The following is a 26,291-nucleotide window of genomic DNA, read 5'->3' as shown; positions in this document are numbered from 1 at the left end:
TGGGTTAAACTGTTGACATTATAAAAAGAATTTACATTATTCCTCATTGTGTCTTCCACCAGGGGATTTTCCTGGGTAAAGACAGTTGAGAAGGCGACATTCAGTAGATTGGCCCTTTCCTCATCTCCTTCCACCATGACCCCCATGTTATTTCTAAGGGGACCCACGCTCTCTGTTTTTAGTTTCTTATCATTTATATACTTGAAAAATAATTTGGGATTATTTTTGCTCTCCCTGGCAATATTTCTCTCAGTCTCTATTTCTGCTTTTTACAGGATTTATTTTTCTCTCTATAAACCTGTAATGCCTCATCGCTACCTTCACGTTTTAGCACCTTAAACGCTTTATCTTTATCGCTTATTGCTTTCCTTACAAGACTAGTTAGCCACATAGGGTTTTTCTTGTTCCTTTTATGCTTTTTCCCATAAGGTATGTGTTTCTCACAGGACTTTTTCAGAATATATGAGAAAAAGTCCCATTTTTGGGGGGGGCTTTTGTCCTTGAGAGCATTATCCCAGTCTATGCCTCTAAGGTCTTCCCTTAGTTGATGAAAATTTGCCCTCCTGAAGTTTAGAGTGTTGGTTGCCCCTTCACTAACGCTCTTAGTAAAGCGTAATACAAAATCAATGATATTATGATCACTATTCCCCAGGTTCCCCCCAACCTGTAGTTTTGATACCCTATCAGGTCTGTTGGTAAGGATAAGGTCCAGCAGTGCCCCCCCTCTTGTTGGCTCCAGGACTAGTTGCGACAGGTAATTGTCTTTTGTTGTTGACAAGAACCTGCTACCTTTGAAGGACCTGCAGGTTTCTGCCCCCCAGTCAATATGTGGGTAATTGAAGTCCCCCATGATAAGTACTTCACCATGCTTTGAAGCCGCATCCATTTCACTTATCAGCATTTCCTCTGCTGCCTCCATTATATTTGGAGCCTTATAACAAACCCCTAGTAATATTTTATTATTCTTTTTCCCTCCTCTTATCTCCACCCATAGGGACTCCACATTTGCGTTACTGATGTCATCTCGCAGGACGGGCTTGAGGCAAGAATTCACATATAAACAAACCCCTCCCCCTTTTTTATTTATACGATCCTTTCTAAAAAGACTATAACCATCTATAGTAACAGCCCAGTCATAGCTACTGTCCAGCCATGTCTCGCTGATACCCACTATATCATATTTCCGCTCCAACATCAAGAGTTCCAGTTCCTCCATTTTGTTTGTGAGGCTTCTGGCATTTGTGTACATACACTTTATATGGTTTTCCCTGTCCGTATTCCTTTTGTCCTTATTCCCCAATCTCATTCCAGCCCCCCTTCCTCCCCCATGGACTATGACTCTTCCCAGCTCTCTATGTACACCGTCTATTTGCCCTGCACAAGTGTAATTGCCCTCCCCCCAGGTCTTTAGTTTAAACACTCCTCGAACCTTCTAGCCATTTTTTCCCCTAAAACAGCGGCCCCCTCCCCATTGAGGTGCAGCCCATCCCTACTGTAGAGCCTGTAGCCCACAGAAAAGTCAGCCCAGTTCTCCATGAACCCAAACCCCTCCTTCCTACACCAACTTTTGAGCCACTTTTTTACCTCCTTGATCTCCCGCTGCCTTTCTGGTGTGGCACGTGGTACAGGCAGTATTTCGGAGAAAATTACCTTTGAGGTCCTTGCCCTGAGCTTATGGCCTAAATCTCTGAAATCATTTTTAAGGACCTTCCACCTACCTGTTACTTTGTCATTAGTGCCAATGTGGACCATGACCGCTGGTTCCTCACCAGCCCCTCCCAGTAATCCGTCAACCCGATCCGCAACATGCCGAACCCGAGCACCCGGCAAACAACACACTGTTCGGTATGCACGGTCTTTGTGACAGATTGCCCTGTGTGTTCCCCTAATAATGGAATCTCCCACTACCAGCACCTGTCTGACCTTGCCTGTGCTCCCATTACCCTTCTTACTGGAGCAGACATTCCCCTGGTTGCTAGCGGCCACGTCTTTCTGCAGCATTGCTACCCCAGAGCTGATATCCCCCTCATCCGCCAGCCTGGCAAACTTATTGGGGTGCACCAGATCAGGACTAGACTCTCTACAACTCTTCCCTCTACCCCGCCTTCTACATGTTACCCAACTAGCTGCCCCCTCGTTCTGCACCTCCATACTTCCCTCCCCACAGCCATCTTCCCCAGAGAGTTTGTGCTCCAGGAGCAGCAAACTTCGTTCCATATTATCAATTGCCCGCAGCCTTGAAACTTGCTCATTTAGATCCAGAATCTGGGCTTCCAGATGAGCAATTTTCACACACCCCACACAGCAGTATTCCCCCTCGAACGGCTGTTCAAGGAAAGCATACATGGCACAGGATGTACACCGTGTAGCAATGCCACTTATGGAGTCCATTATTCTAATGGGGATTACAATAGAAATATGCACAGAAAGAAGAATTTACAGTCAAAGTAACACAAAACACAGAAGTTACCTGCTAAGGCCCCTCAAACTTAAGTCCCTTAAACCTAAGTCACACTTAAGACACTGCACACACTTGGGATCAGTGCACACTCGCCGCCAAGCTCACACACTCGCTTTGCTAATGCTTTTTTTAAAGTTATCTGCCACAAAAATATGCAGAGCTCACTGCACAAGATCTGGCTGCAAAACCCAGTGTACAAAGAGGAGGAGAAGGAGGAAGGAGAAGGAGGAAAATGAGGAGGAGGAGTGCATAAATTATTCAGGTTGAGCTTCCTTCACCTGGTGGAGATTGGAAATTATGAGAAATCCAGGCTTTATTCATCTTGATAAGCGTCAGCCTGTCAGCGCTGTCAGTCGACAGGCGTGTACGCTTATCGGTGATGATGCCACCAGCTGCACTGAAAACCCGCTCGGACAACACACTAGCGGCAGGGCAGGCAAGAACCTCCAAGGCGTACAGCGCCAGTTCGTGCCACATGTCCAGCTTTGAAACCCAGTAGTTGTAGGGAGCTGTGTGTTCATTTAGGACGATGGTATGGTCAGCTACGTACTCCCTCACCATCTTTCTGTAAAGATCAGCCCTACTCTGCCGAGACTGGGGACAGGTGACAGTGTCTTGCTGGGTGACATAAAGCTGGCAAAAGCCTTGTAAAGCGTACCCTTGCCAGTGCTGGACAAGCTGCCAGCTCGCCTACTCTCCCTCGCTACTTGTCCCGCAGAACTACGCACTCTGCCGCTAGCGCTGTCAGAAGGGAAATACTGTTTCAGCTTGTGCACCAGGGCCTGCTGGTATTCATGCATTCTCACACTCCTTTCCTCTCCAGGGATGAGAGTGGCAAGATTTTGCTTGTACCGTGGGTCCAGGAGAGTGAACACCCAGTAATCGGTGCTGGAATAAATTCTTTGAACGCGAGGGTCACGGGATAGGCAGCCTAGCATGAAATCTGCCATATGCGCCAGAGTACCAACGCGCAAGTTCACTCCCCTCACTGGCCTGACTCTCCATTTCCTCCTCCTCCAACTCCTCCAACTCCTCTTCTTCTGCCCATACACGCTGAACAGTGAAGGACTGAACAATGGTCCCCTCTTGTGTCTCGCCAACATTCTCCTCCTCTTCCTCCTCATCCTCCTCCACCTCCTCCGATATGCGCTGAGAAACAGACCTGAGGGTGCTTTGGCTATCAACAAGGGAATCTTCTTCCCCCGTCTCTTGTGACGAGCGCAAAGCTTCCGACTTCATGCTGATCAGAGAGTTTTTCAACAGGCCAAGCAGCGGGATGGTGAGGCTGATGATGGCGGCATCGCCACTGACCATCTGTGTTGACTCCTCAAAGTTACTCAGCACCTGACAGATATCAGACATCCACGTCCACTCCTCATTGTAGACTTGAGGAAGCTGACTGACCTGACTACCAGTTCTGGTGGAAGTTGACATCTGGCAGTCTACAATCGCTCTGCGCTGCTGGTAAACTCTGGATAACATGGTTAATGTTGAATTCCACCTCGTGGGCACGTCGCACAACAGTCGGTGAGCGGGCAGTTGGAGGCGGCGCTGCGCTGCCCTGAGAGTGGCAGCATGGACTTCCTGAAATGCGCACAGATGCGGCGCACCTTCGTGAGCAAATCAGACAGATTGGGGTATGTCTTGAGGAAACGCTGAACTATCAGATTTAACACATGGGCCAGGCATGGCACATGTGTCAGTCTGCCGAATTGCAGAGCCGCCACCAGGTTACGGCCGTTGTCACACACAACCATGCCTGGCTTCAGGTTCAGCGGTGCCAGCCACAGATCAGTCTGCGCCGAGATGCCCTGTAATAGTTCTTGGGCGGTGTGCCTTCTATCGCCTAGGCTCAGCAGTTTGAGCACCGCCTGCTGTCGCTTAGCGACGACACTGCTGCTGTGCCTAGAGCTAGCGACTGATGGCGCCATGCCCACGGATGGTAGTTCGGAGGAGGAGGTGGAGGAGGGGTGGGAGGAGGAGGCATAGTAGGCCTGAAAGACCTGGACCGAGGTAGGCCCCGCAATCCTCGGCGTCGGCAGTATATGACCAGCCGCAGGGTCAGACTCGGTCCCAGCCTCCACCAAGTTAACCCAATGTGCCGTCAGCGATATATAGTGGCCCTGCCCGGCAGCACTCGTCCACGTGTCCGTGGTCAGGTGGACCTTGTCAGAAACGGCGTTGGTCAGGGCACGGATGATGTTGTCTGACACGTGCTGGTGCAGGGCTGGGACGGCACATCGGGAAAAGTAGTGGCGGCTGGGGACCGAATACCGAGGGGCGGCCGCCGCCATGAGGTTGCGAAAGGCCTCGGTCTCTACTAGCCTATAGGGCAGCATCTCCAGGCTAATTAATCTGGAGATGTGGACATTAAGGGCTTGGGCGGGCGGGTGGGTTGCAGTATACTTCCTTTTCCGCTCCAGCGTCTGGGGTATGGAGAGCTGAACACTGGTGGATGCTGTGGAGGATCGTGGAGGCGACGATGGGGTTTTTGTGCCAGGGTCCTGGGCAGGGGGCTGACTATCAGCTGACACAGGGGAAGGAGCAGTGGTGTGCACGGCCGGAGGTGAACGGGCTTGGTGCCACTGAGTGGGGTGTTTAGCATTCATATGCCTGCGCATACTGGTGGTAGTTAAGCTAGTAGTGGTGGAACCCCTGCTGATCCTGGTTTGGCAAAGGTTGCACACCACAGTCCGTCGGTCATCCGGTGTTTCCTTAAAGAACCTCCAGACTTCTGAAAATTCAGCCCTCGCCGCGGGAGCCCTCGCCACGGGAGCTTCACTACGTGACACATTTGGCGCTGATGCACCAGCTCTGGCCCTGCCTCTCCGTCTGGTCCCACCACTGCCTCTTCCAACCTGTTCTGGTCAAGGACTCTCCTCCGTCTCAGAAGCACTGTGTTCACCCGGCCTCTCAACCCAGCTTGGGTCTGTCACCTCATCATCCTCCAATCCCTCAGTCTGCTCCCCCCTCGGACTTCCTGCCCTGACAACAACTTCACCACTGTCTGACAACCGTGTCTCCTCATCGTCGGACACCTCTTTACACACTTCTTCCACTACGTCAAGAAGGTCATCATCACCCACAGACTGCGACTGGTGGAAAACCTGGGCATCGGAAAATTGCTCAGCAGCAACCGGACAAGTGGTTTGTGACTGTGGGAAGGGTCCAGAAAACAGTTCCTCAGAGTATGCCGGTTCAAATGCCAAATTTTCCTGGGAGGGGGCAGACTGGGGGGGAGGAGGCTGAGGTCCAGGAGCTGGAGGAGTGCCGATTTCGGTGACATGGGTGGACTGCGTGGAAGACTGACTGGTGGACAAATTGCTCGAAGCATTGTCGGCAATCCACGACATCACCTGTTCGCACTGTTCTGGCCTCAACAGTGCTCTACCACGAGTCCCAGTAACTTCAGACATGAACCTAGGGAGTATAGCTCTGCGGCGTTCCCCTGCTCCCTCATCAGCAGGTGGTGTCTCACCCCGCCCACGTCCCCGCCCTCGTCCTCTACCCCTAGCCCTCGGGTTAAACATTTTGAAAATGAAAGTTATAACTTTAATTTTTTTTGGACTTTTTTTGTGTTTTTTTTTTTTTTTTTTTTGTGTTTTTTAGTTTTTAAAACCAAACGATGCTATCCTATTGCTATGGCTATTTTCTAGCCAAGTATGAAAGCACACTGCTATGCCAGATGAGATAAACGTAAAATAAAAAGTAAATGGCAGACTGTGCCTAATTGAAATCCAACCCCTAATAAATTGTCCAACTTCGGTCTTTGCGATGGATATGTGCGTCACTAAGCGCTAAACACAGTGGTCGCAAGTCTCACTACAAATTCCTCACAATATGGTAGTAGATGCACTACAGCAAGGCCAGCCACCAGCAGATCAACCAGAAATAAAATATATATAACGCTATTGTAGGCCTAACTAAGCCGTTTGGATTCTCCTATGGCTATTTTCTAGCCAAGTATGAAAGCACACTGCTATGCCAGATGAGATGACGCTGAGTTATGAAAAAATAAACGTAAAATAAAAAGAAACTGGCAGACTGTGCCTAATTGAAATCCAACCCCTAATAAATTGTCCCACTTTGGTGTTTGAGGTGGATATGTGTGTCACTAAGAGCTAAACACAACGGTAGCAAGTCCCCCTGCAAATTCCTCACAATATGGTACTAGCTGCAAATAAAGAAAAAAAAAGGTATAACGTTATTGTAGCCCTAAGAAGGGCTGTTGGGTTCTTTGAGAATCACTCCTGCCTAACAGTAATCTACTAGCACCCTAACGCTGTCCCTGACCAGCAGCAGCTCTCTCCCTAGCGGCATCCAGACACAGAATGATCCGAACAGCGCAGGCAGGGGCTAGTCTATTCCAGGGTCACCTGATCTGGCCAGCCAACCACTGCTGGGTGGAGTGCAGAGTCTCCTGGCTTGTGATTGGCCGCCAGAAAGCAAAACGGCGGGAGATGCCATTTTCTCGAGCGGGCGAAGTATTCGTCCGAGCAACGAGCAGTTTCGAGTACGCTAATGCTCGAACGAGTATGTTCGCTCATCTCTAACAAACATCAATAATGGGGACCCAAGATTGTATAATAATCATAATGGAGAAACAAGAGAAAACAAATTAATTATAGTAATGGAGACCACAGAGCAGACACTATTAATACTGGAGATCCCCGAGCCAGAGCCAGATAATAGGGCAGGCGCACAGGGCGCGCGGCCTGGGGCCCCCACTACTTGGGGTGAAGAGGGGCCTCCATCGGGCCAGAGCAGGCATATAAAAATAATGGGGACCCTAGAGCCGACAAATAATAATAATCGAGACCCCAGAGAAGACAAATAATATTACTTGAGACCCGAGAGCAGATAATAATACTAGAAACCCCATATCAGACACTAATAATACTAGAGACCCCAGAGAAAATAATAGTACTGGAGACCCTAGAGGAGACAAATAATAAAAATGAGAATCCTTGAGCAGATAATAATAATAACAATAATAATAATAATAATAATAACAATAACAATAATAATAATAATAGATATAAGAGATACAAGAGTAATTAATAATAGTGGAGAACACTAAGCACTCAAAATAATTCCCAGAATATTAATAATAGGATAAACTTGAGCAGACAATATTAATTAGAGAATAAGAGAATAATAATGAAGACCGCAGAGCAGATAAAAGTCATTTAAACCCCACAGCAGACAACCAATAATAATGGGCACCGCAGAACAGATTACTTTCTTTTATGGTCAATGTGCTGATCTGTGCTGGGCAGGGGAGGACCATAGTGTGGTAAGTACAGCTGACAAGAAGTCACTGTTCCCTGGTCGGAGCATCACCCCGAGTCCTGACAGCACATAAATGCAGAGTAAGGAGCCAAAGCTGCAGAAAAGGACGTGGGAGCAGTGAGTACACGTCAGATGTACTCCCTGATATCTAGGTGGCCACCTACAGGAGGGTGTGAGCCACTACTATAATACTGCCCCCTATGTACAAGAATATAACTACTACAATAATGCCCCCTATGTACAAGAATATAACTACTATAATACTGCCCTCTATGTACAAGAATATAACTACTATAATACTGCCCCCTATGTACAGGAATATAACTACTATAATACTGCCCCCTATGTACAAGAATATAACTACTATAATACTGCCCCCTATGTACAGGAATATAACTACTATAATACTGCCCCCTATGTACAGGAATATAACTACTATAATACTGCCCCCTATGTACAAGAATATAACTACTATAATACTGCCCCCTATGTACAAGAATATAACTACTATAATACTGCCCCCTATGTACAAGAATATAACTACTATAATACTGCCCCCTATGTACAAGAATATAACTACTATAATACTGCCCCTATGTACAAGAATATAACTACTATAATACTGCCCCCTATGTACAAGAATATAACTACTATAATACTGCCCCCTATGTACAAGAATATAACTACTACAATACTGCCCCCTATGTACAAGAATATAACTACCACAATACTGCCCCCTATGTACAAGAATATAACTACTAAAATACTTCCCCCTATGTACAAGAATATAACTACTATAATACTACCCCCTATGTACAGGAAAATAACTACTATAATACTGCCCCCTATGTACAGGAATATAACTACTATAATACTGCCCCTATGTACAAGAATATAACTACCATAATACTGCCCCCTATGTACAAGAATATAACTACTATATTACTGCCCCCTATGTGCAAGAATATAACTACCATAATACTGCTCCCTATGTACAAGAATATAACTACCATAATACTGCCCCCTATGTACAAGATATAACTACTATAATACTGCCCCCTATGTACAAGAATATAACTACCATAATACTGCTCCCTATGTATAAGAATATAACTACCATTATACTGCTCCCTATGTACAAGAATATAACTACTAGAATACTGCCCCCTATGTACAAGAATATAACTACTATAATACTGCCCCCTATGTACAAGAATATAACTACTATAATACTGGCCCCTATGTACAAGAATATAACTACTATAATGCTCCCTCCTATGTACAAGAATATAACTACTATAATACTGCCCCCCATGTACAAGAATATAACTACTATAATACTGCTCCCTATGTACAAGAATATAACTACTATAATACTGCCCCCTATGTACCAGAATATAACTACTATAATACTGCCTCCTATGTACAGGAATATAACTACTATAATACTGCCCCCTATGTACAAGAATATAACTACTATAATACTGCCCCCTATGTACAAGAATATAACTACTATAATACTGCCTCCTATGTACAAGAATATAACTACTAGAATACTGCCCCCTGTGTACAAGAATATAACTACTATAATACTGCCCCCTATGTACAAGAATATAACTACTATAATACTGCCCCCTATGTACAGGAATATAACTACTATAATACTGCCCCCTATGTACAGGAATATAACTACTATAATACCGCCCCCTGTGTACAAGAATATAACTACTATAATACTGCCCCCTATGTACAAGAATATAACTACTATAATACTTCCCCCTATGTACAGGAATATAACTACTATAATACTGCCCCCTATGTACAAGAATATAACTTCTATAATACTGCCCCCTATGTACAAGACTATAACTACTATAATACTGCCCCCTATGTACAGAATATAACTACTATAATACTGCCCCTATGTACAAGAATATAACTACCATAATACTGCCCCCTATGTACAAGGATATAACTACTATAATACTGCCCCCCTATGTACAAGAATATAACTACTATAATACTGCCCCCTATGTACAAGAATATAACTACTATAATACTGCCCCCTATGTACAGGAATATAACTACTATAATACTGCCCCCTATGTACAAGAATATAACTACTATAATACTGCCCCCTATGTACAGGAATATAACTACTATAATACTGCCCCCTATGTACAAGAATATAACTACTATAATACTGCCCCCTATGTACAAGAATATAACTACTATAATACTGCCCCCTATGTACAAGAATATAACTACTATAATACTGCCCCCTATGTACAAGAATATAACTACTATAATACTGCCTCCTATGTACAAGAATATAACTACTAGAATACTGCCCCCTGTGTACAAGAATATAACTACTATAATACTGCCCCCTATGTACAAGAATATAACTACTATAATACTGCCCCCTATGTACAGGAATATAACTACTATAATACTGCCCCCTATGTACAGGAATATAACTACTATAATACCGCCCCCTATGTACAAGAATATAACTACTATAATACTGCCCCCTATGTACAAGAATATAACTACTATAATACTTCCCCCTATGTACAGGAATATAACTACTATAATACTGCCCCCTATGTACAAGAATATAACTTCTATAATACTGCCCCCTATGTACAAGACTATAACTACTATAATACTGCCCCCTATGTACAGAATATAACTACTATAATACTGCCCCTATGTACAAGAATATAACTACCATAATACTGCCCCCTATGTACAAGGATATAACTACTATAATACTGCCCCCCTATGTACAAGAATATAACTACTATAATACTGCCCCCTATGTACAAGAATATAACTACTATAATACTGCCCCCTATGTACAGGAATATAACTACTATAATACTGCCCCCTATGTACAAGAATATAACTACTATAATACTGCCCCCTATGTACAAGAATATAACTACTATAATACTGCCCCCTATGTACAGGAATATAACTACTATAATACTGCCCCCTATGTACAAGAACATAACTATTATAATACTGCCCCCTATGTACAGGAATATAACTACTATAATACTGCCCCCTATGTACAAGAATATAACTACTATAATACTGCCCCCTATGTACAGGAATATAACTACTATAATACTGCCCCCTATGTACAAGAATATAACTACTATAATACTGCCCCCTATGTACAGGAATATAACTACTATAATACTGCCCCCTATGTACAAGAATATAACTACTATAATACTGCCCCCTATGTACAGGAATATAACTACTATAATACTGCCCCCTATGTACAAGAATATAACTACTATAATACTGCCCCCTATGTACAGGAATATAACTACTATAATACTGCTTTAATGTATACGAATATACTATATTTCCATACATACTTTCTAACACAATACTTCTCTGGCTCCTGGATGATTTTTGGTGAGTTGCCCATGGACAAGGTCTAGAGATCACAAACTGAACAATTCCCTGTAGATCAAACCTGGAGAAAAAAAAATTATTGAGCAAACAACAGAACAATGAGATGTGAAGCATGATGGGAGAATTCCCTGGTCACCTGTCATGGTTATAATACCGCCACATAGTGTATGGGGTGAGGGCCTGGCTGGGGTCCACATTGTATAGAGACTTAAATGGTGACTTTTAGATCAGTCAGAGGACGGAGGAAGAAGGACTGAGCCCAACTCAAGGAATAACGATCCAGAACCTCAAGACCCAGAAGATGACCATCTCCGGCTGCACAGGGTCTCTCCGCCTCCTGAGGTTTCTTCTGGGTCTCCTCTTATTACCTTCTGTCCCTGGAGACCCCACTATGCAGCCAGACATGTAAGTAGGCACCTGCCAGGACAGGAGGTAGGTCATGTATTCGGATCACCTTCTTGTAGGAACATTCCCAGCTAAAAGTGAAACTTTAATTGTCACTGGGGCAAAAAATTTTTTTGTCTGGAACTACAATTATAAAATATACAGTTTCGACTTACATACAAATTCAACTTAAGAACAAACCAATGGAACCTGTCTTGTATGTAACTCAGGGACTGCCTGTACTTTATTTTCTATGTTCGATACAATTGTAACGTACCCTCAGCTTTGAAAAGTATTGCTATTAAGTAAAAACGATTACATCTTACAGCAGAGAGTTTGTTACAGTTGTATCCGTGCTCACCCATCCCTCCCATCCTCTTATATTTGTTACAATGTATCGGATTGTGTAGATGAAATAGTGACAAACCCTCAGCTGCTTGTAACGAGGTTCATTAGAAACTATCATAACAACTTTAATAACGTGATTGTCTATGGATCATTCCTGTCTTTCCAGAAATTATATGCTGCTGATCCCGGCTGAGCTGCACTTTCCTTCCTCCGAGAACGTCTGCCTGCTGCTGGATGGGGAGATTCCCAAGGATTTTACTGTGACTGCGACATTAGAGACTCAACAACAGGAGATCCAATTGTTACCAAATCAACCCAAAAATGGCTTTTTCTGTTTCAGCTTCACGGTAAGAGAGAGAGAGTCACTGATTTTGTACATATATGTCATTACTCATGCTGTATTATCCAGAGCTGCACTCACTATTCTGCTGCTGGTGCAGTCACTGTGTACATAGATGACATTACGTATCTTGTACTGATCCTCAGTTACATCCAGTATTATACTCCAGAGCTGCACTCACTATTCTGCTGCTGGTGCAGTCACTGTGTACATACATGACATTATTTATCCTGTACTGATCCTGAGTTACATCTTGTATTATACTCCAGAGCTGCACTCACTATTCTGCTACTGGTGCAGTCACTGTGTCCATACATCACATTACTCGTCCTTTGCTCTACCCCCAGGTTCCTTCCCCCAGTGCTGGTAATGAGGTTGCAACTGTAAAGATTGTAGGTAAAGGATTGGTCTCTTTTGAGGAGAGTAAACAACTTTTAATTAAGACACTTCCGGGTGGAGTTGTGGTGCAGACTGATAAAGCAATCTACCGGGCAAGTGAAACAGGTGATGTGTGGGTCAGGGTCCTGGATTCTGGGGAGGGGGTTGTCAGTTTCTTTTAACTCGTAAGTTCTCTATTTGATTTTCACAGTAAGATTCCGGATTGTGACTCTGGATAAGAACTTTATGTGCTCCAGATTGAAGGTACAAAGCACTTACAATATAATACTTTTAATTCTTAAAATATGGTGGTAAGTTGTTTCAGATTAAATCAAATCAAAAGACGAGGGGGCACTGTCTCCGTCTGGAGAAAACAAGGTTTAATCACCAGAGGCGACAGGGCTTTTTTTACTATGAGAACTGTCAATCTGTGGAATAGCCTGCCTCAGGCGCTGGTCACAGCAGGGACAGCAGAGAGCTTCAAGAAGGGTCTAGATGCTTTTTTACGCCTAAATAACATTGATAATTATATCATATAATATTGTTTCCCATAAATCCCTTCCTCATCCAATCCCTTCCCTTCCTTGGTTGAACTTGATGGACAAGTGTCTTTTTTCAACTGTATAAACTATGATACTATCATACTAAGGGGGAAATTTCCTATCACAGTTACTAATAATTATTAGGCAGGTTCCTGTCACACAGTTATAAATTAGCAGCTCAGCCTCCCTGCCTGTATACTCATGGTAGCATGGATGGCTCTGTCTCTGGCTAACCATGTGCCAAGGCATCACAGGGTTAGTAGTTAAGTAAAGATTACACAGATCATCCAAGTATAAAACTGCAATGTAAAATTTCCCTTTTATCTTTTGCAGTACTCTGTGGTGGAGTTGAAGGTAAGTCTGATAATATGAAATTATATAGATGTTATGGGTGATATATGGATGATATATGGTACATGTAGTCAGGAGGGGCCGGGATGTCTGCAGTCAGGGCGGCAAGGCACCTGGCATACCCGGGCAAGTGCCTGGGGCCCAGAGCTGCTTGTGGGGGTCAGCAGCCTGGCAGAACCTGGTGAGAGTGGCTGTATATAATGAATACATGGGTGGCTGTATATTATATAACCCAAAATATAATTTAAAATTTTGTATTGCAGCCATGTGAGTTCACTGTAAAGGGCACCAATGAGGCTCTGTCGCCCAGGGGCTTACTGAAATCTGGAGGGTCTGCAATGTATGCAGTGTAATACCATGTTACCATGTTATGGCTGGTACATGGTTTCTGGAGGACAGTTTTGTCAACAAGGAATTTTCCTTTCTATTCGCCAATGGTCAAGTGTCATCAACAATCTAGGATGTTCAATTTGGACTTGATGGATCTTTTTTTTCTACCTGATCTACTATGATACTTAAAGAGAACCTGCCAGCAGAAATGTACCTAATAAACCACAACCAGTATGTTGTTAAGCAGCTGAACACCTACCAGATCATGCTTCTTTCATGACCTGGTGTGGTGGCATCATCCAGAAAATCATCTTTAAAGTGAGATGTAAACTGGTTGTATAAAGTCAGGTAGGCGGAGTCAAGCTCTCTCTTCCTCAGAAAGCACCAATCACTGTTATTGTTGATCCTGCATATAGAGACATCACTAACCAGATCTCCTGAAGTCCGATGTACAATGTCAATCACAGAGCAGGAGACGTTCAGAGCTCCACACGTAGAGTTCAGTGTCAAACTCTCCGCCTCCATGACTTTCTACAACCAATTTCCTTTTCACTTCAAAATTGATTTTCAAGATGATGCCATCACACTGGATCATAAAAGATACAAAATCTAGAAGGTATTACGGCATTTGACAGTATACTGGTAGTGGTTTATTAAGCCGATTGCTCATAGGTTCCCTTTAAGAAGGAATGACAGCAGTGTGACTCTATACTACTTTTAAGGGCTAGGGATGCCTATCGTGACCGATCACTCGTCATATATTATCCCAGGTGAGCCATGGTGGGGATTTCACGTATTTCACTTTTTTCCTAAGGACCCTGAAAATAACCGGATCTTTCAATGGTTGGATGTGACGACCTCAATGTGTATCGCAGACTTAAGTTTTAACTTGACATCTGATCCCATGCTGGGCAACTATACCATCAATGTGGAGAACGGACTGGCATTGAAGACCTTCGAAGTTAAGGAGATCGGTGAGAGGTTTCACTTCAGCTGTCGACCTTATTAAAATAGGGGGGGGCAATTCTATAACTCATCTATGACATATCCTATGGTTACCTATTTCTGAAGAACCAGACCATGGCAATGACTTTTTCTCCTTGGCCGATTGAGTTAAGACTAGAACAGAACCACCAGTTGTAATAAATCTCCCCTTCATCACGTTGCAGTATTTCCACGCTTTGAAGTCACCATAGAAGAACCTTCTTCCATTAATACTCTAGATCCTACGATCCCACTGAAAGTTTGTGCAAAGTAAGTTTATGATTTCAATTCAGGATACAATTTGAGCTCTTTTTACACGTGTGATGTGACCAGGATGTGTTTCCTTATCTGTTACAATTTTTTCTACCATTATCTAAAATTATGAAAATTGTTGGGGCTCTGGGACCATGGCGTTGGGTTAGAAGGTTCATAATCTATTTTTTAATTTATTTTAGTGTCCCATTTCAATAAATGCATGGCCTAACGTTAGAAGTACTTTCAAAGTAATATTTGGGCTTCCATGTTGTTGTCAAGTAGAACGACCATGTCTCTTATCGACCCTCTGGTACCACTATGGGGAACCAGATGCTTGAAACAACCTGGCCCCACATTGTAGGCTTTAGTGCTGTGCTAACTGTGCCGTTAGTCACTTCACTTGCCCAGCTATTGTCCCCCCCCCTCAATCTCCTGGCCTACTCTTGGCAATCTCTTCTTTAGCTCCCTGCTCCTTACCGGTGGTCTTTAGGCTCCTTGTTCCTCAATTCATTGACGATGATTGTCCTTCCTCCATCAGCCTCAGCTATACACATCTGTTGGCACTATATGTCACTAGACCGCCTCGCCTGGGTAGGATGTGGCTCCAACAACTCTTAGCCAGGCCTCTCCCTTTTGGAAATCTCATTGCCGGGCCCATCTCCCTTTACTTTACTAATTTCCTACTCTGTCACACTACTTCCCAAGACCCACTGACCTGAACCAACATTTCTTTCTTGTTCAAAGCCCTGGTGATCTTTTATCTTGGATGTTCTTGGACAAAACCTCAAATTCTAAACTTTATATTGCTTTGGCCCATGATTGGCTTTTTCTATATCATTCCATTGCAGGTATACTTATGGGAAGGGGGTGCAAGGTACAATGGTTGTAAAACTTTGCCGAAAGCCCAACTTCTACAGCGACCAGAGAATGATCTGTACCTTATGGGAAGAAAAGGTGAGCTCACATGATAACATTTTTTTTACAACATTTTACTTTAGTCTTTATTGAAGGCCTCTGGGCAGCAGATTGATAAGCAAACATAATAACAATGGGCCATGAAGACTTGTCGGTTTGATCAGCACTGAATGTGCCCCGTAACTCCATACTCACATTTTTTTAGATTGGTTGGTCTTAACGTTGAAATGTTGCTGATTTCTGGAAGAATTGGATTCTCCACTGGAAGTTAAACATTATTAGGGGATTGGGGGGACTAGAATACAATGACAAATTACAAAATTTGGGATTATTCAATTTAGAAAAAAGACGACTAATGGGAGACCTTATTACAATTTACAAATACCTGAACAAGCAGTATAGTACCTCGAAAGATCCTTTTTTACCTAGGCCTGTGACCAGGACAAGGGGCGTCCTCTACTGTTAGAGGAGAGGAGGTTCTACCATCAACATAGACAAGGGGCATCCTCTACACCTAGAGGAGAGACATATCACCATCATAGGCAGGGGGCATCCTCTACACCTAGAGGAGAGACGTATCACCATCACCATAGACAGGGGGCATCCTCTACACCTACAGGAGAGATTTATCACCATCATCATAGGCAGGGGGCGTCCTCTACACCTAGAGGAGAGACGTATCACCATCATCATACACAGGAGGCATCCTCTACACCTAGAGGAGAGAGACGTATCACCATCATCATAGACAGGGGGCATCCTCTATACCTAGAGGAGAGACGTATCACCATCATCATAGACAGGGGGCATCCTCTACACCTTGAGGAGAGACGTATCACCACCATCATAGACAGGGGCATCCTCTACACCTATAGGAGAGACGTATCACCATCATCATAGACAGGGGGCGACCTATACATCTAGAAGAGAGATGTATCACCATCATCATAGACAGGAGACATCCTCTACACCTAGAGGAGAGAGACGTATCACCATCATCATAGACAGGGGGCATCCTCTATACCTAGAGGAGAGACGTATCACCATCATCATAGAGAGGGGGCATCCTCTACGCCTAGAGGAGAGACGTATCACCATCATCAGAGACAGGGGGCGTCCCCTACACCTAGAGGAGAGATGTATCACCATCATCATAGAGAGGGGGCGTCCTCTACACCTAGAGGAGAGATGTATCACCATCATCATAGACAGGGGGCATCCTCTACACCTACAGGAGAGACGCATCACCATCATCATAGACAGGGGGCATCCTCTACACCTAGAGGAGAGACGTATCACCATCATCATAGACAGGGGGCATCCTCTACACCTACAGGAGAGACGCATCACCATCATCATAGACAGGGGGCGTCCTCTACACCTAGAGGAGAGACGTATCACCATCATCATAGACAGGGGACATCCTCTACACCTAGAGGAGAGAAATATCGCCATCATCATAGACAGGGGGCATCCTCTACACCTAGAGGAGAGATGCATCACCATCATCATAGACAGGGGGCATCCTCTACACCTAGAGGAGAGACGTATCACCATCACCATAGACAGGGGACGTCCTCTACACCTAGAGGAGAGGCATATCACCATCATCATAGACAGGGGGCATCCTCTACACCTAGAGGAGAGATGTATCACCATAATCATAGACAGGGGGCATCCTCTACACCTACAGGAGAGATGTATCCGCATCATCATAGACAGGGGCATCCTCTACACCTATAGGAGAGATGTATCCGCATCATCATAGACAGGGGGCATCCTCAACACCTAGAGGAGAAATGTATCCGCATCATCATAGACAGGGGGCATCCTCTACGCCTATAGGAGAGACGTATCACCATCATCATAGACAGGGGGCATCCTCTACATCAAGCGAAGAGGCGATTCTACCATAATCATAGACAGAGGACATCCTCTACACCTACAGGAGAGACGTATCACCATAATCATAAACAGGGGACATCCTCCACACCTAGCGGAGAGGCAATTCTACCATCATCATAGACAGGGGGCATCCTCTACACCTAGAGGAGAGGAGGTTCTACCATCATCATAGACAGGGGGCATCCTCTGCACCTAGAGGAGAGACATATAACCATCATAGGCAAGGGGCATCATCTACACCTAGAGGAGAGGAGGTTCAACCATCACCATCAACAGGGGGCATCCTCTACGCCTACAGGAGAGGCGGCTCTACCATCACCATAGACAGGGGACATCCTCTACGCCTACAGGAGAGGTGGTTCTACTATCACCATAGACAGGGGCATCATCTACGCCTAGAGGAAAGGTGGTTCTACCATCGCTATAGACAAAGGTTCTTTACTGTGCGAGCAGAGAGACTATGGAAACCTCTGTTACAGGATGTTGTAATGGCTGATAATTTGAACATGTTCAAGAGGATCCTGGAGAGGAAAAATATCACATAATATCACATTTTGTTAGTAGTTTCTGTTGATCCAGGGAGTTATTCTGACCGTTATCCTGTGTGGCATCAGCCTTGCAGGGTTTTTGACTTCTTTTGGATCAACACATTATATTGGAAAGGTTGGACTTGATAGACTGATGTATTTTTCTAAGCTTTTTTTACTACGATACTATGTGGATTTTCCAGTGGCTCAACAGCCTACAGCACCCAAGATCCAATGCAAAATCTATCGTGGGGCCCCATTTCCAGTATGTGGTAGAGAAGCCATTAGGCTTGATTGTGACTGCTGCCCCGGCACTCCCTACACCCCTAAAGTCACTAAATTCACTATTGACCATATTGGCATCTCTTTACGTCACCAGACAAACGACAATGGCTGCTACCAGACAACATTTAACTTTGGAGATGCTAGTTACGATTATTACGATCTTGAGATCCATGTGGAAATGCGAGAGGAGGGCACAGGTGAGTGAATTCCGGTTCTGAACATTTGTTGTTTTTTGGATCTTGTTAGTTCAACTAGAATCTGTAATAAAAAGTAAACCTCTTATGTCAAGGAACATTTCTGCTCTTTCTATAGGAATCAGGTTCTCTGAATCCAAAACCATCTCTGCGTCATATGCACCTGGAAGCCTTGCATTTGAAGCAGCAAATTCTTTCTACAAAATTGGGTATCCATATTACATAACGGTAAGTAATAAAAACACAGATTAACTTAATGGAGAATTTCTGTCCTTCATAGATGGTCTACAGCTCACCTCCTCTCCCATTTCCTGCTCAGTGACCTTAGCACAGGTCCCAGAGCAAGCCCACAATACTCCTCTATAGACATCTCCAGTGTATTTCCTAAGGTCTATTTGGCTACTGAAGGACATCTCTCCAGAGGCTGTAGACCGAGGATCAGGCAACATGGTAGCCACATAACATTTAGCAGACAATACATAAAAAGCCCCTTTCACCGGGTTCCGACTGTACTGCATTTAGCCTTTCCCTCCATTTCGGATGCATGCTGGTGCTGCGGAACCAGCAAGGGAGACATGTTACATGTTACAAACAAGTGAATGCTAGCCCAGATGTCGCCCTTTTGTCGATACTCCCTGGCCAAATTGGAGCGCAAAAAAGAGACATTCTGCACTTTTGTTTAATCGCAGCCAAGGCGGTAATCCCACGCCATTAGCGCTCCTCTACTTGCCCCTCCATGGCCGAATGGGCCCAGGAAATGTCCCACCTCTTTCGCATTGGCCGTAATATCTCCAGAAGCTCACGAAAGGTTCCTTCGTGTGTGGTCTCCTTGGATGAGCTTTAGAGAGTCTCAGGACTCAGGCCACGTGATGCTCGTTTTTGCCCTAATGGCACAGATAGCCTAGCTACAGGGGACCGGGAATATCTGCACTCACCGTTCCCCCCCCCCATGACCCGAGTGGTTATTCCCGATAGGATTTCTTCCCTACGTGTCCTTCCCTGAGTGTTTTTGTCTAACGTCTTGTTTTGTCTTGTTTCGTATTTTTGTATTCTTATTTGTTTCATAGTAACGCTCCAGGCAAACAACTCATAACCGCCTTCTGACTCCTTCTTGGCCCCTTTCAGGTTCGGAAGAGGGGAATATGCCTCGGTGGGTAGGGAGAGGATCACTATTCCCTATATACCTGTTTAGGGTTTAATTATCTTATATGTATTCCGCCTCGCCCGAGAGGCTACCTCACTCAGATAGGGCCGTAGCTTAAGGCAACGTGCTTGTCCTGGATAATTGTATTTATACTTTGTACTCCTTGATATTTGCTTTGTTTCATTACCTTTATTAAGTGCATTGTAACACATGCTTGTTTTTTTTTTGTACTGTTCGTTGTTCAATAAACTGATTCAACATAAAAAGCCCCTTTCCAAAAGTAGAGTTACAAATTTTAGAAATTAGTAAACATCAATCACCATATATGTTCTATACTGTGGTCTTTTAAATTCCAAAAAAGCAGCTAATTTTTTTTTGCAACCATTAAAGTGTTTATGGGATGCAGTAGCATAGTAAAATTGGGACAGCAATGGGGGTAAAAATAGCCTCAGAAAGGTACCACTACATTCTCCCAATATCCCATGACTGTGTCATTCCCTCTATGACAAAAAATTCCCTAATGAAATTTATATTAACATATTTAAATATTAATAGTTCTTTTGTTTGAGGTTCCCAAAGTTATAATACCCTCCTACTTAATATTTGCAGAATGAAGTTACCAAGTTTTGCACTGTAGATTTTGCAAAACAGAAAATATTCATAGTATGCATTAGCTAAGGGAAAAATGGGACCGTGATGGGGCCAAAATAATGCCAGAAAAGTTATTTTGTTTGACTCCCCTTGAGGTGCCCAAAGGAATAATGCCCTCCTACAAACTATTTGCAGAATAAAGTAATCAAGCTTCGCACTGTAGATTTTACAAACTAGAAACAGTATCATTATAGCAATTCTCTAAGTATTCGTTGGACGCATTGGTTAAGGAAAAATGGGACCGTGATGGGGGCCATAATAATGCCAGAAAAGTATGACCACCACTGCATCCTCCTGATATCCTATTCCGTGTCATGTGACTAAATTTTACTTGTGGCCACACACAGACTGCACCAATGAAACAGAATCTGATGACCATGGGGAGACCCTGTGAATTTCCCTCTTTGCTTTCTAAAATATCTAAATTCAGAGTTTATTTGACTTTTTAATTTTTTTTCTAGCTGGTCGCCCTATTTCGGGATGGAACCCCAATACAGAACGCAAAAGCAACTCTGGAAGTGAAATTTTCAGAAAAAGTAATCAATGTATTTGGAAATACGGATAAATCTGGGCGAGTGCGCTTTAGTCTGGACACATCAAATTGGAGCAATCAAGTTACAATCCAAGTGAGTGGAAGCCTTCCTAGCTTTTGTGGGTCCTGCTGTTGTCGGCAAATGTTCTTTAGTAAGTAACCAAAGCATTAACGAAAAACTGGTCAGGCATCAGCAACATTTTTGTTTTTTTTTAAGAATTAAAATTTTTTTTTTACTAAAAGTTATAGCGGCCACTCTAGTTTTTCAGGGAGATGATCTCAGCTCAGCCTGGTGTGCATAGCCTCACATGATGAGAGCCTTCACTGCATCCCTCCAAAATTTGTAGAAAGGGTTATCAAACCTTCCATTATAGTCAAATCATCCATTATATCAGATTTTTTTAAAAAATTTCTTAAGATAAATCCATTTACTATAACACATCAGTATCTAATCCTGGGACATGAATAGAAAGGCAGAACTGTCGGGATTACTATACAGGCGGTCCCCTACTTAAGGACACCCGACTTACAGACAACCCATAGTTACAGACGGACCCCTCTGCCCCATGTGACCTCTGGTGAAGCTCTCTGGATGCTTTACTATAGTCCCAGACTGCAATGATCAGCTGTAAGATGCCTGTAATGAAGCTTTATTGATAATTCTTGGTCCAATTACACCAAAAATGTTGAAACTCCAATTGTCACTGGGGCAAAAGAAAAAAAATTGTCTAGAACTTCCATTATAAAATATACAGTTTCGACTTGCATACAAATTCAACTTAAGAACAAACCTCCAGACCCTATCTTGTATGTAACCCGGGGACTGCCTGTATAGGAACAATTGAAAGAAAACTGGTTTAGGCTACATTCACACGAACGTATGGGGGACATATATATAGCCGACGTATATACGGCCGATATACGCCCCCCATACACCCCAATGGGCACACAGAGACCAACGGGAGCGGTATGGTGCGGCACTGTACCACTTCCCACCCTGTAGAAAGATAGAACATGTCCTATCTTTTTGCGAAATACGGCGCTGTGCGCCATATATTCCTATGGAGAGGGGAGGGGGTCCTCACCCCCTCCTCCTCTCCCCGTGCGCAGCCGTGTGCCCGCCGTGCTATGGTACGGCGGGCAATGGCCGTCTGAATGTAGCCTTAGTGTTACCGAATCCATCACTTTTGGAGTAAAAACTAATGTGTTCTTTCCCTTCTGCACTTAGGGATACATAGAGGCTGTTTCTTCGCATGCCAAACCGTTCCGTGGAGTATTTCGTGGTGCAGTCAAAAATGTTGACCCCTTCTACAATGAAGCTCTGAGCTATCTAAGACTGGAGCCCATCAGCCGGACCATTCCATGTGGAGACCAAGTGATTGTATTAGTGGAATATAATATAAATCCAAATGATCTGAAGGATGACACCAAAAGCATCTCATTCTATTATTTTGTAAGAAAATTACATATTACTATTACACATAAGAGCGATATTGTATTTGTTATATTCCTATACACAGGGGGCAGTATTATAGTAGTTATATTCTTGTACATAGGGGGCAGTATTATAGTAGTTATATTCCTGTACATAGGGGCAGTATTATAGTAGTTATATTCTTGTACATAAGGGGCAGTATTATAGTAGTTATATTCTTGTACATAGGAGGTAGTATTATAGTAGTTATATTCTTGTACATAGGGGGCAGTATTATAGTAGTTATATTCTTGTACATAGGGAGCAGTATTATAGTAGTTATATTCTTGTACATAGGAGCAGTACTATAGTAGTTATATTCCTGTACATAGGGGGCAGTATTACAGTAGTTAAATTCTTGTACATAGGGGGCAGTATTATAGTAGTTATATTCTTGTACATAGGGAGCAGTATTATAGTAGTTATATTCTTGTACATAGGGGCAGTATTATAGTAGTTATATTCTTGTACATAGGGGCAGTATTATAGTAGTTATATTCCTGTACATAGGGGGCAGTATTATAGTAGTTAAATTCTTGTACATAGGGAGCAGTATTATAGTAGTTATATTCTTGAAAATAGGGAGCAGTATTATAGTAGTTATATTCTTGTACATAGGGGGCAGTATTATAGCAGTTACATTCTTGTACATAGGGGCAGTATTATAGTAGTTATATTCCTGTACACAGGGGGCAGAATTATAGTAGTTATATTCTTGTACATAGGGGCAGTATTATAGTAGTTAAATTCTTGTACATAGGGGGCAGTATTATAGTAGTTGTATTCTTGTACATAGGGAGCAGTATTATAGTAGTTATATTCTTGTACATAGGGGGCAGTATTATAGTAGTTATATTCTTGTACATAGGGGCAGTATTGTAGTAGTAATATTCTTGTACATAGGGGGCAGTATTATAGTAGTTATATTCTTGTACATAGGAGGTAGTATTATAGTAGTTATATTCTTGTACATAGGGGGCAGTATTATAGTAGTTATATTCTTGTACATAGGGAGCAGTATTATAGTAGTTATATTCTTGTACATAGGGGGCAGTATTATAGTAGTTATATTCTTGTACATAGGGGGCAGTATTATAGTAGTTATATTCTTGTACATAGGGGGCAGTATTATAGTAGTTAAATTCTTGTACATAGGGGCAGTATTATAGTAGTTATATTCTTGTACATAGGGGCAGTATTATAGTAGTTATATTCCTGTACATAGGGGGCAGTATTATAGTAGTTAAATTCTTGTACATAGGGGCAGTATTATAGTAGTTATATTCTAGTACATAGGGGCAGTATTATAGTAGTTATATTCCTGTACAAAGGGGGCAGTATTATAGTAGTTAAATTCTTGTACATAGGGGCAGTATTATAGTAGTTATATTCCTGTACATAGGGGGCAGTATTATAGTAGTTATATTCCAGTACATAGGGGGCAGTATTACAGTAGTTATATTCTTGTACCTAGGGGGCAGTATTATAGTAGTTATATTCTTGTACATAGGGGGCAGTATTATAGTAGTTATATTCCTGTACATAGGGAGCAGTATTATAGTAGTTATATTCTTGTACATAGGGGCAGTATTATAGTAGTTATATTCTTGTACATATGGGCAGTATTATAGTAGTTATATTCTTGTACACAGGGGGCAGTATTATAGTAGTTATATTCCTGTACATAGAGGGCAGTATTATAGTAGTTATATTCCTGTACATAGGGGGCAGTATTATAGTAGTTATATTCCTGTACATAGAGGGCAGTATTATAGTAGTTATATTCTTGTACATAGAGGGCAGTATTATAGCAGTTTTATTCTTGTGCATAGGTGGCAGTAGAAAAGCAGTTATATTCTTGTACATAGGGGGCAGTATTATAGTAGTTATATTCTTGTACATAGGGGGCAGTATTATAGTAGTTATATTTTTGTACATAGGGGGCAGTATTATAGTAGTTATATTTTTGTACATAGGGGGCAGTATTATAGTAGTTATATTCTTGTACATAGGGGCAGTATTATAGTAGTTATATTCTTGTACATATGGGCAGTATTATAGTAGTTATATTCTTGTACACAGGGGGCAGTATTATAGTAGTTATATTCCTGTACATAGAGGGCAGTATTATAGTAGTTATATTCCTGTACATAGGGGGCAGTATTATAGTAGTTATATTCCTGTACATAGAGGGCAGTATTATAGTAGTTATATTCTTGTACATAGAGGGCAGTATTATAGCAGTTTTATTCTTGTGCATAGGTGGCAGTAGAAAAGCAGTTATATTCTTGTACATAGGGGGCAGTATTATAGTAGTTATATTCTTGTACATAGGGGGCAGTATTATAGTAGTTATATTTTTGTACATAGGGGGCAGTATTATAGTAGTTATATTCTTGTACATAGGGGACAGTATTATAGTAGTTATATTCTTGTACATATGGGCAGTATTATAGTAGTTATATTCTTGTACACAGGGGGCAGTATTATAGTAGTTATATTCCTGTACATAGAGGGCAATATTATAGTAGTTATATTCCTGTACATAGGGGGCAGTATTATAGTAGTTATATTCCTGTACATAGAGGGCAGTATTATAGTAGTTATATTCTTGTACATAGAGGGCAGTATTATAGTAGTTATATTCTTGTACATAGGGGGCAGTATTATAGTAGTTATATTCTTGTACATAGGGGGCAGTATTATAGTAGTTATATTCTTGTACATAGGGGGCAGTATTATAGTAGTTATATTCTTGTACATAGGGGCAGTATTATAGTAGTTATATTCTTGTACGTAGAGGGCAGTATTATAGTAGTTAGATTCTTGTACATAGGGGGCAGTATTACAGTAGTTAGATTCTTGTTCATATGGAGCATGATGAGTTGGCCCCTGCCGGTTTATAAAGCTACATAATCCACTCTACAGACAATATAATAAAACTCTGAGTCTTATCAAAAATAATAATAATCTTTATTTATATTGCGCCATCAAATTCCCTAGCGCTTTACAAATCATAATAAAAGACAGATACAACTCCTCTAAATGCATGTAATGTGATATTGGTTTGTCTTGCAGGTTATAGGTAAATCTGGGATCATGTTACATGGACAAAAATCAATCGATAAACTGCTCCCTAAAGCCTGTAAGTGCCGATTCTGAATATGTCCTTGGATGATGATAATAATGGAACCACAGAGCTGAAGAGAAAAGTTAGAAAAATATTACTGATTATATTGTGATCATATTTTAATTTTTTTTAACTATGTTCGATGTTGTAACATGTAAATTATGTAAACTATGTTACATGTAAACTATGTAACATGTAAACATTGTAAATGGACAGTCACGTGACATAATTTCAGGATATGTAAGTCGTATGATGCATCTACCATTATCCCTTCACTTTGACCCCAGCCACACGTGGATCCCTCACCTTCCCAATCATGTTCACGTCAAAGTTTGGACCGGCTCCCAAAATGCTGGGATTCCTGCTGCTGAAAAATGGATTGGTGACTGCAGACAGACTGTTATTCAATGTGCAGAATTGTTTACCAAACAAGG

At 42.6% G+C, this 26,291-nt stretch overlaps 2 protein-coding genes across 2 annotated transcripts in view; both read left to right on the top strand.

Annotated features, from left to right (window-relative positions):
• The window catches only part of LOC140105474 (alpha-2-macroglobulin-like protein 1), an 81,354-nt gene extending 66,639 nt beyond the window's left edge, over positions 1–14,715 (top strand). Inside the window, exons 2-7 of the mRNA XM_072129425.1 lie at positions 11,415–11,593; positions 12,087–12,267; positions 12,608–12,764; positions 12,850–12,902; positions 13,514–13,534; positions 14,632–14,715. Of these exons, the coding sequence (XP_071985526.1) occupies positions 11,415–11,593; positions 12,087–12,267; positions 12,608–12,764; positions 12,850–12,902; positions 13,514–13,534; positions 14,632–14,715 (675 nt within the window). The remainder of the gene's footprint in view (positions 1–11,414; positions 11,594–12,086; positions 12,268–12,607; positions 12,765–12,849; positions 12,903–13,513; positions 13,535–14,631) is intronic.
• The window catches only part of LOC140106207 (alpha-2-macroglobulin-like protein 1), a 39,415-nt gene continuing 26,638 nt past the window's right edge, over positions 13,515–26,291 (top strand). The window contains exons 1-10 of the mRNA XM_072130497.1: positions 13,515–13,534; positions 14,676–14,835; positions 15,031–15,115; positions 15,949–16,054; positions 18,827–18,929; positions 19,045–19,154; positions 21,183–21,347; positions 22,482–22,706; positions 25,806–25,872; positions 26,145–26,290. Coding sequence (XP_071986598.1) covers positions 14,724–14,835; positions 15,031–15,115; positions 15,949–16,054; positions 18,827–18,929; positions 19,045–19,154; positions 21,183–21,347; positions 22,482–22,706; positions 25,806–25,872; positions 26,145–26,290 — 1,119 coding nt within the window. The 5' untranslated portion in view covers positions 13,515–13,534; positions 14,676–14,723. The remainder of the gene's footprint in view (positions 13,535–14,675; positions 14,836–15,030; positions 15,116–15,948; positions 16,055–18,826; positions 18,930–19,044; positions 19,155–21,182; positions 21,348–22,481; positions 22,707–25,805; positions 25,873–26,144; position 26,291) is intronic.

This window comes from Engystomops pustulosus, chromosome 11 (assembly GCF_040894005.1).
Source record: "Engystomops pustulosus chromosome 11, aEngPut4.maternal, whole genome shotgun sequence".
Classification (NCBI taxonomy): Eukaryota; Metazoa; Chordata; class Amphibia; order Anura; family Leptodactylidae; genus Engystomops; species Engystomops pustulosus.
Note: the sequence above shows the minus strand (reverse complement) of the source record. Positions and strands in the feature narration are given on the sequence as shown.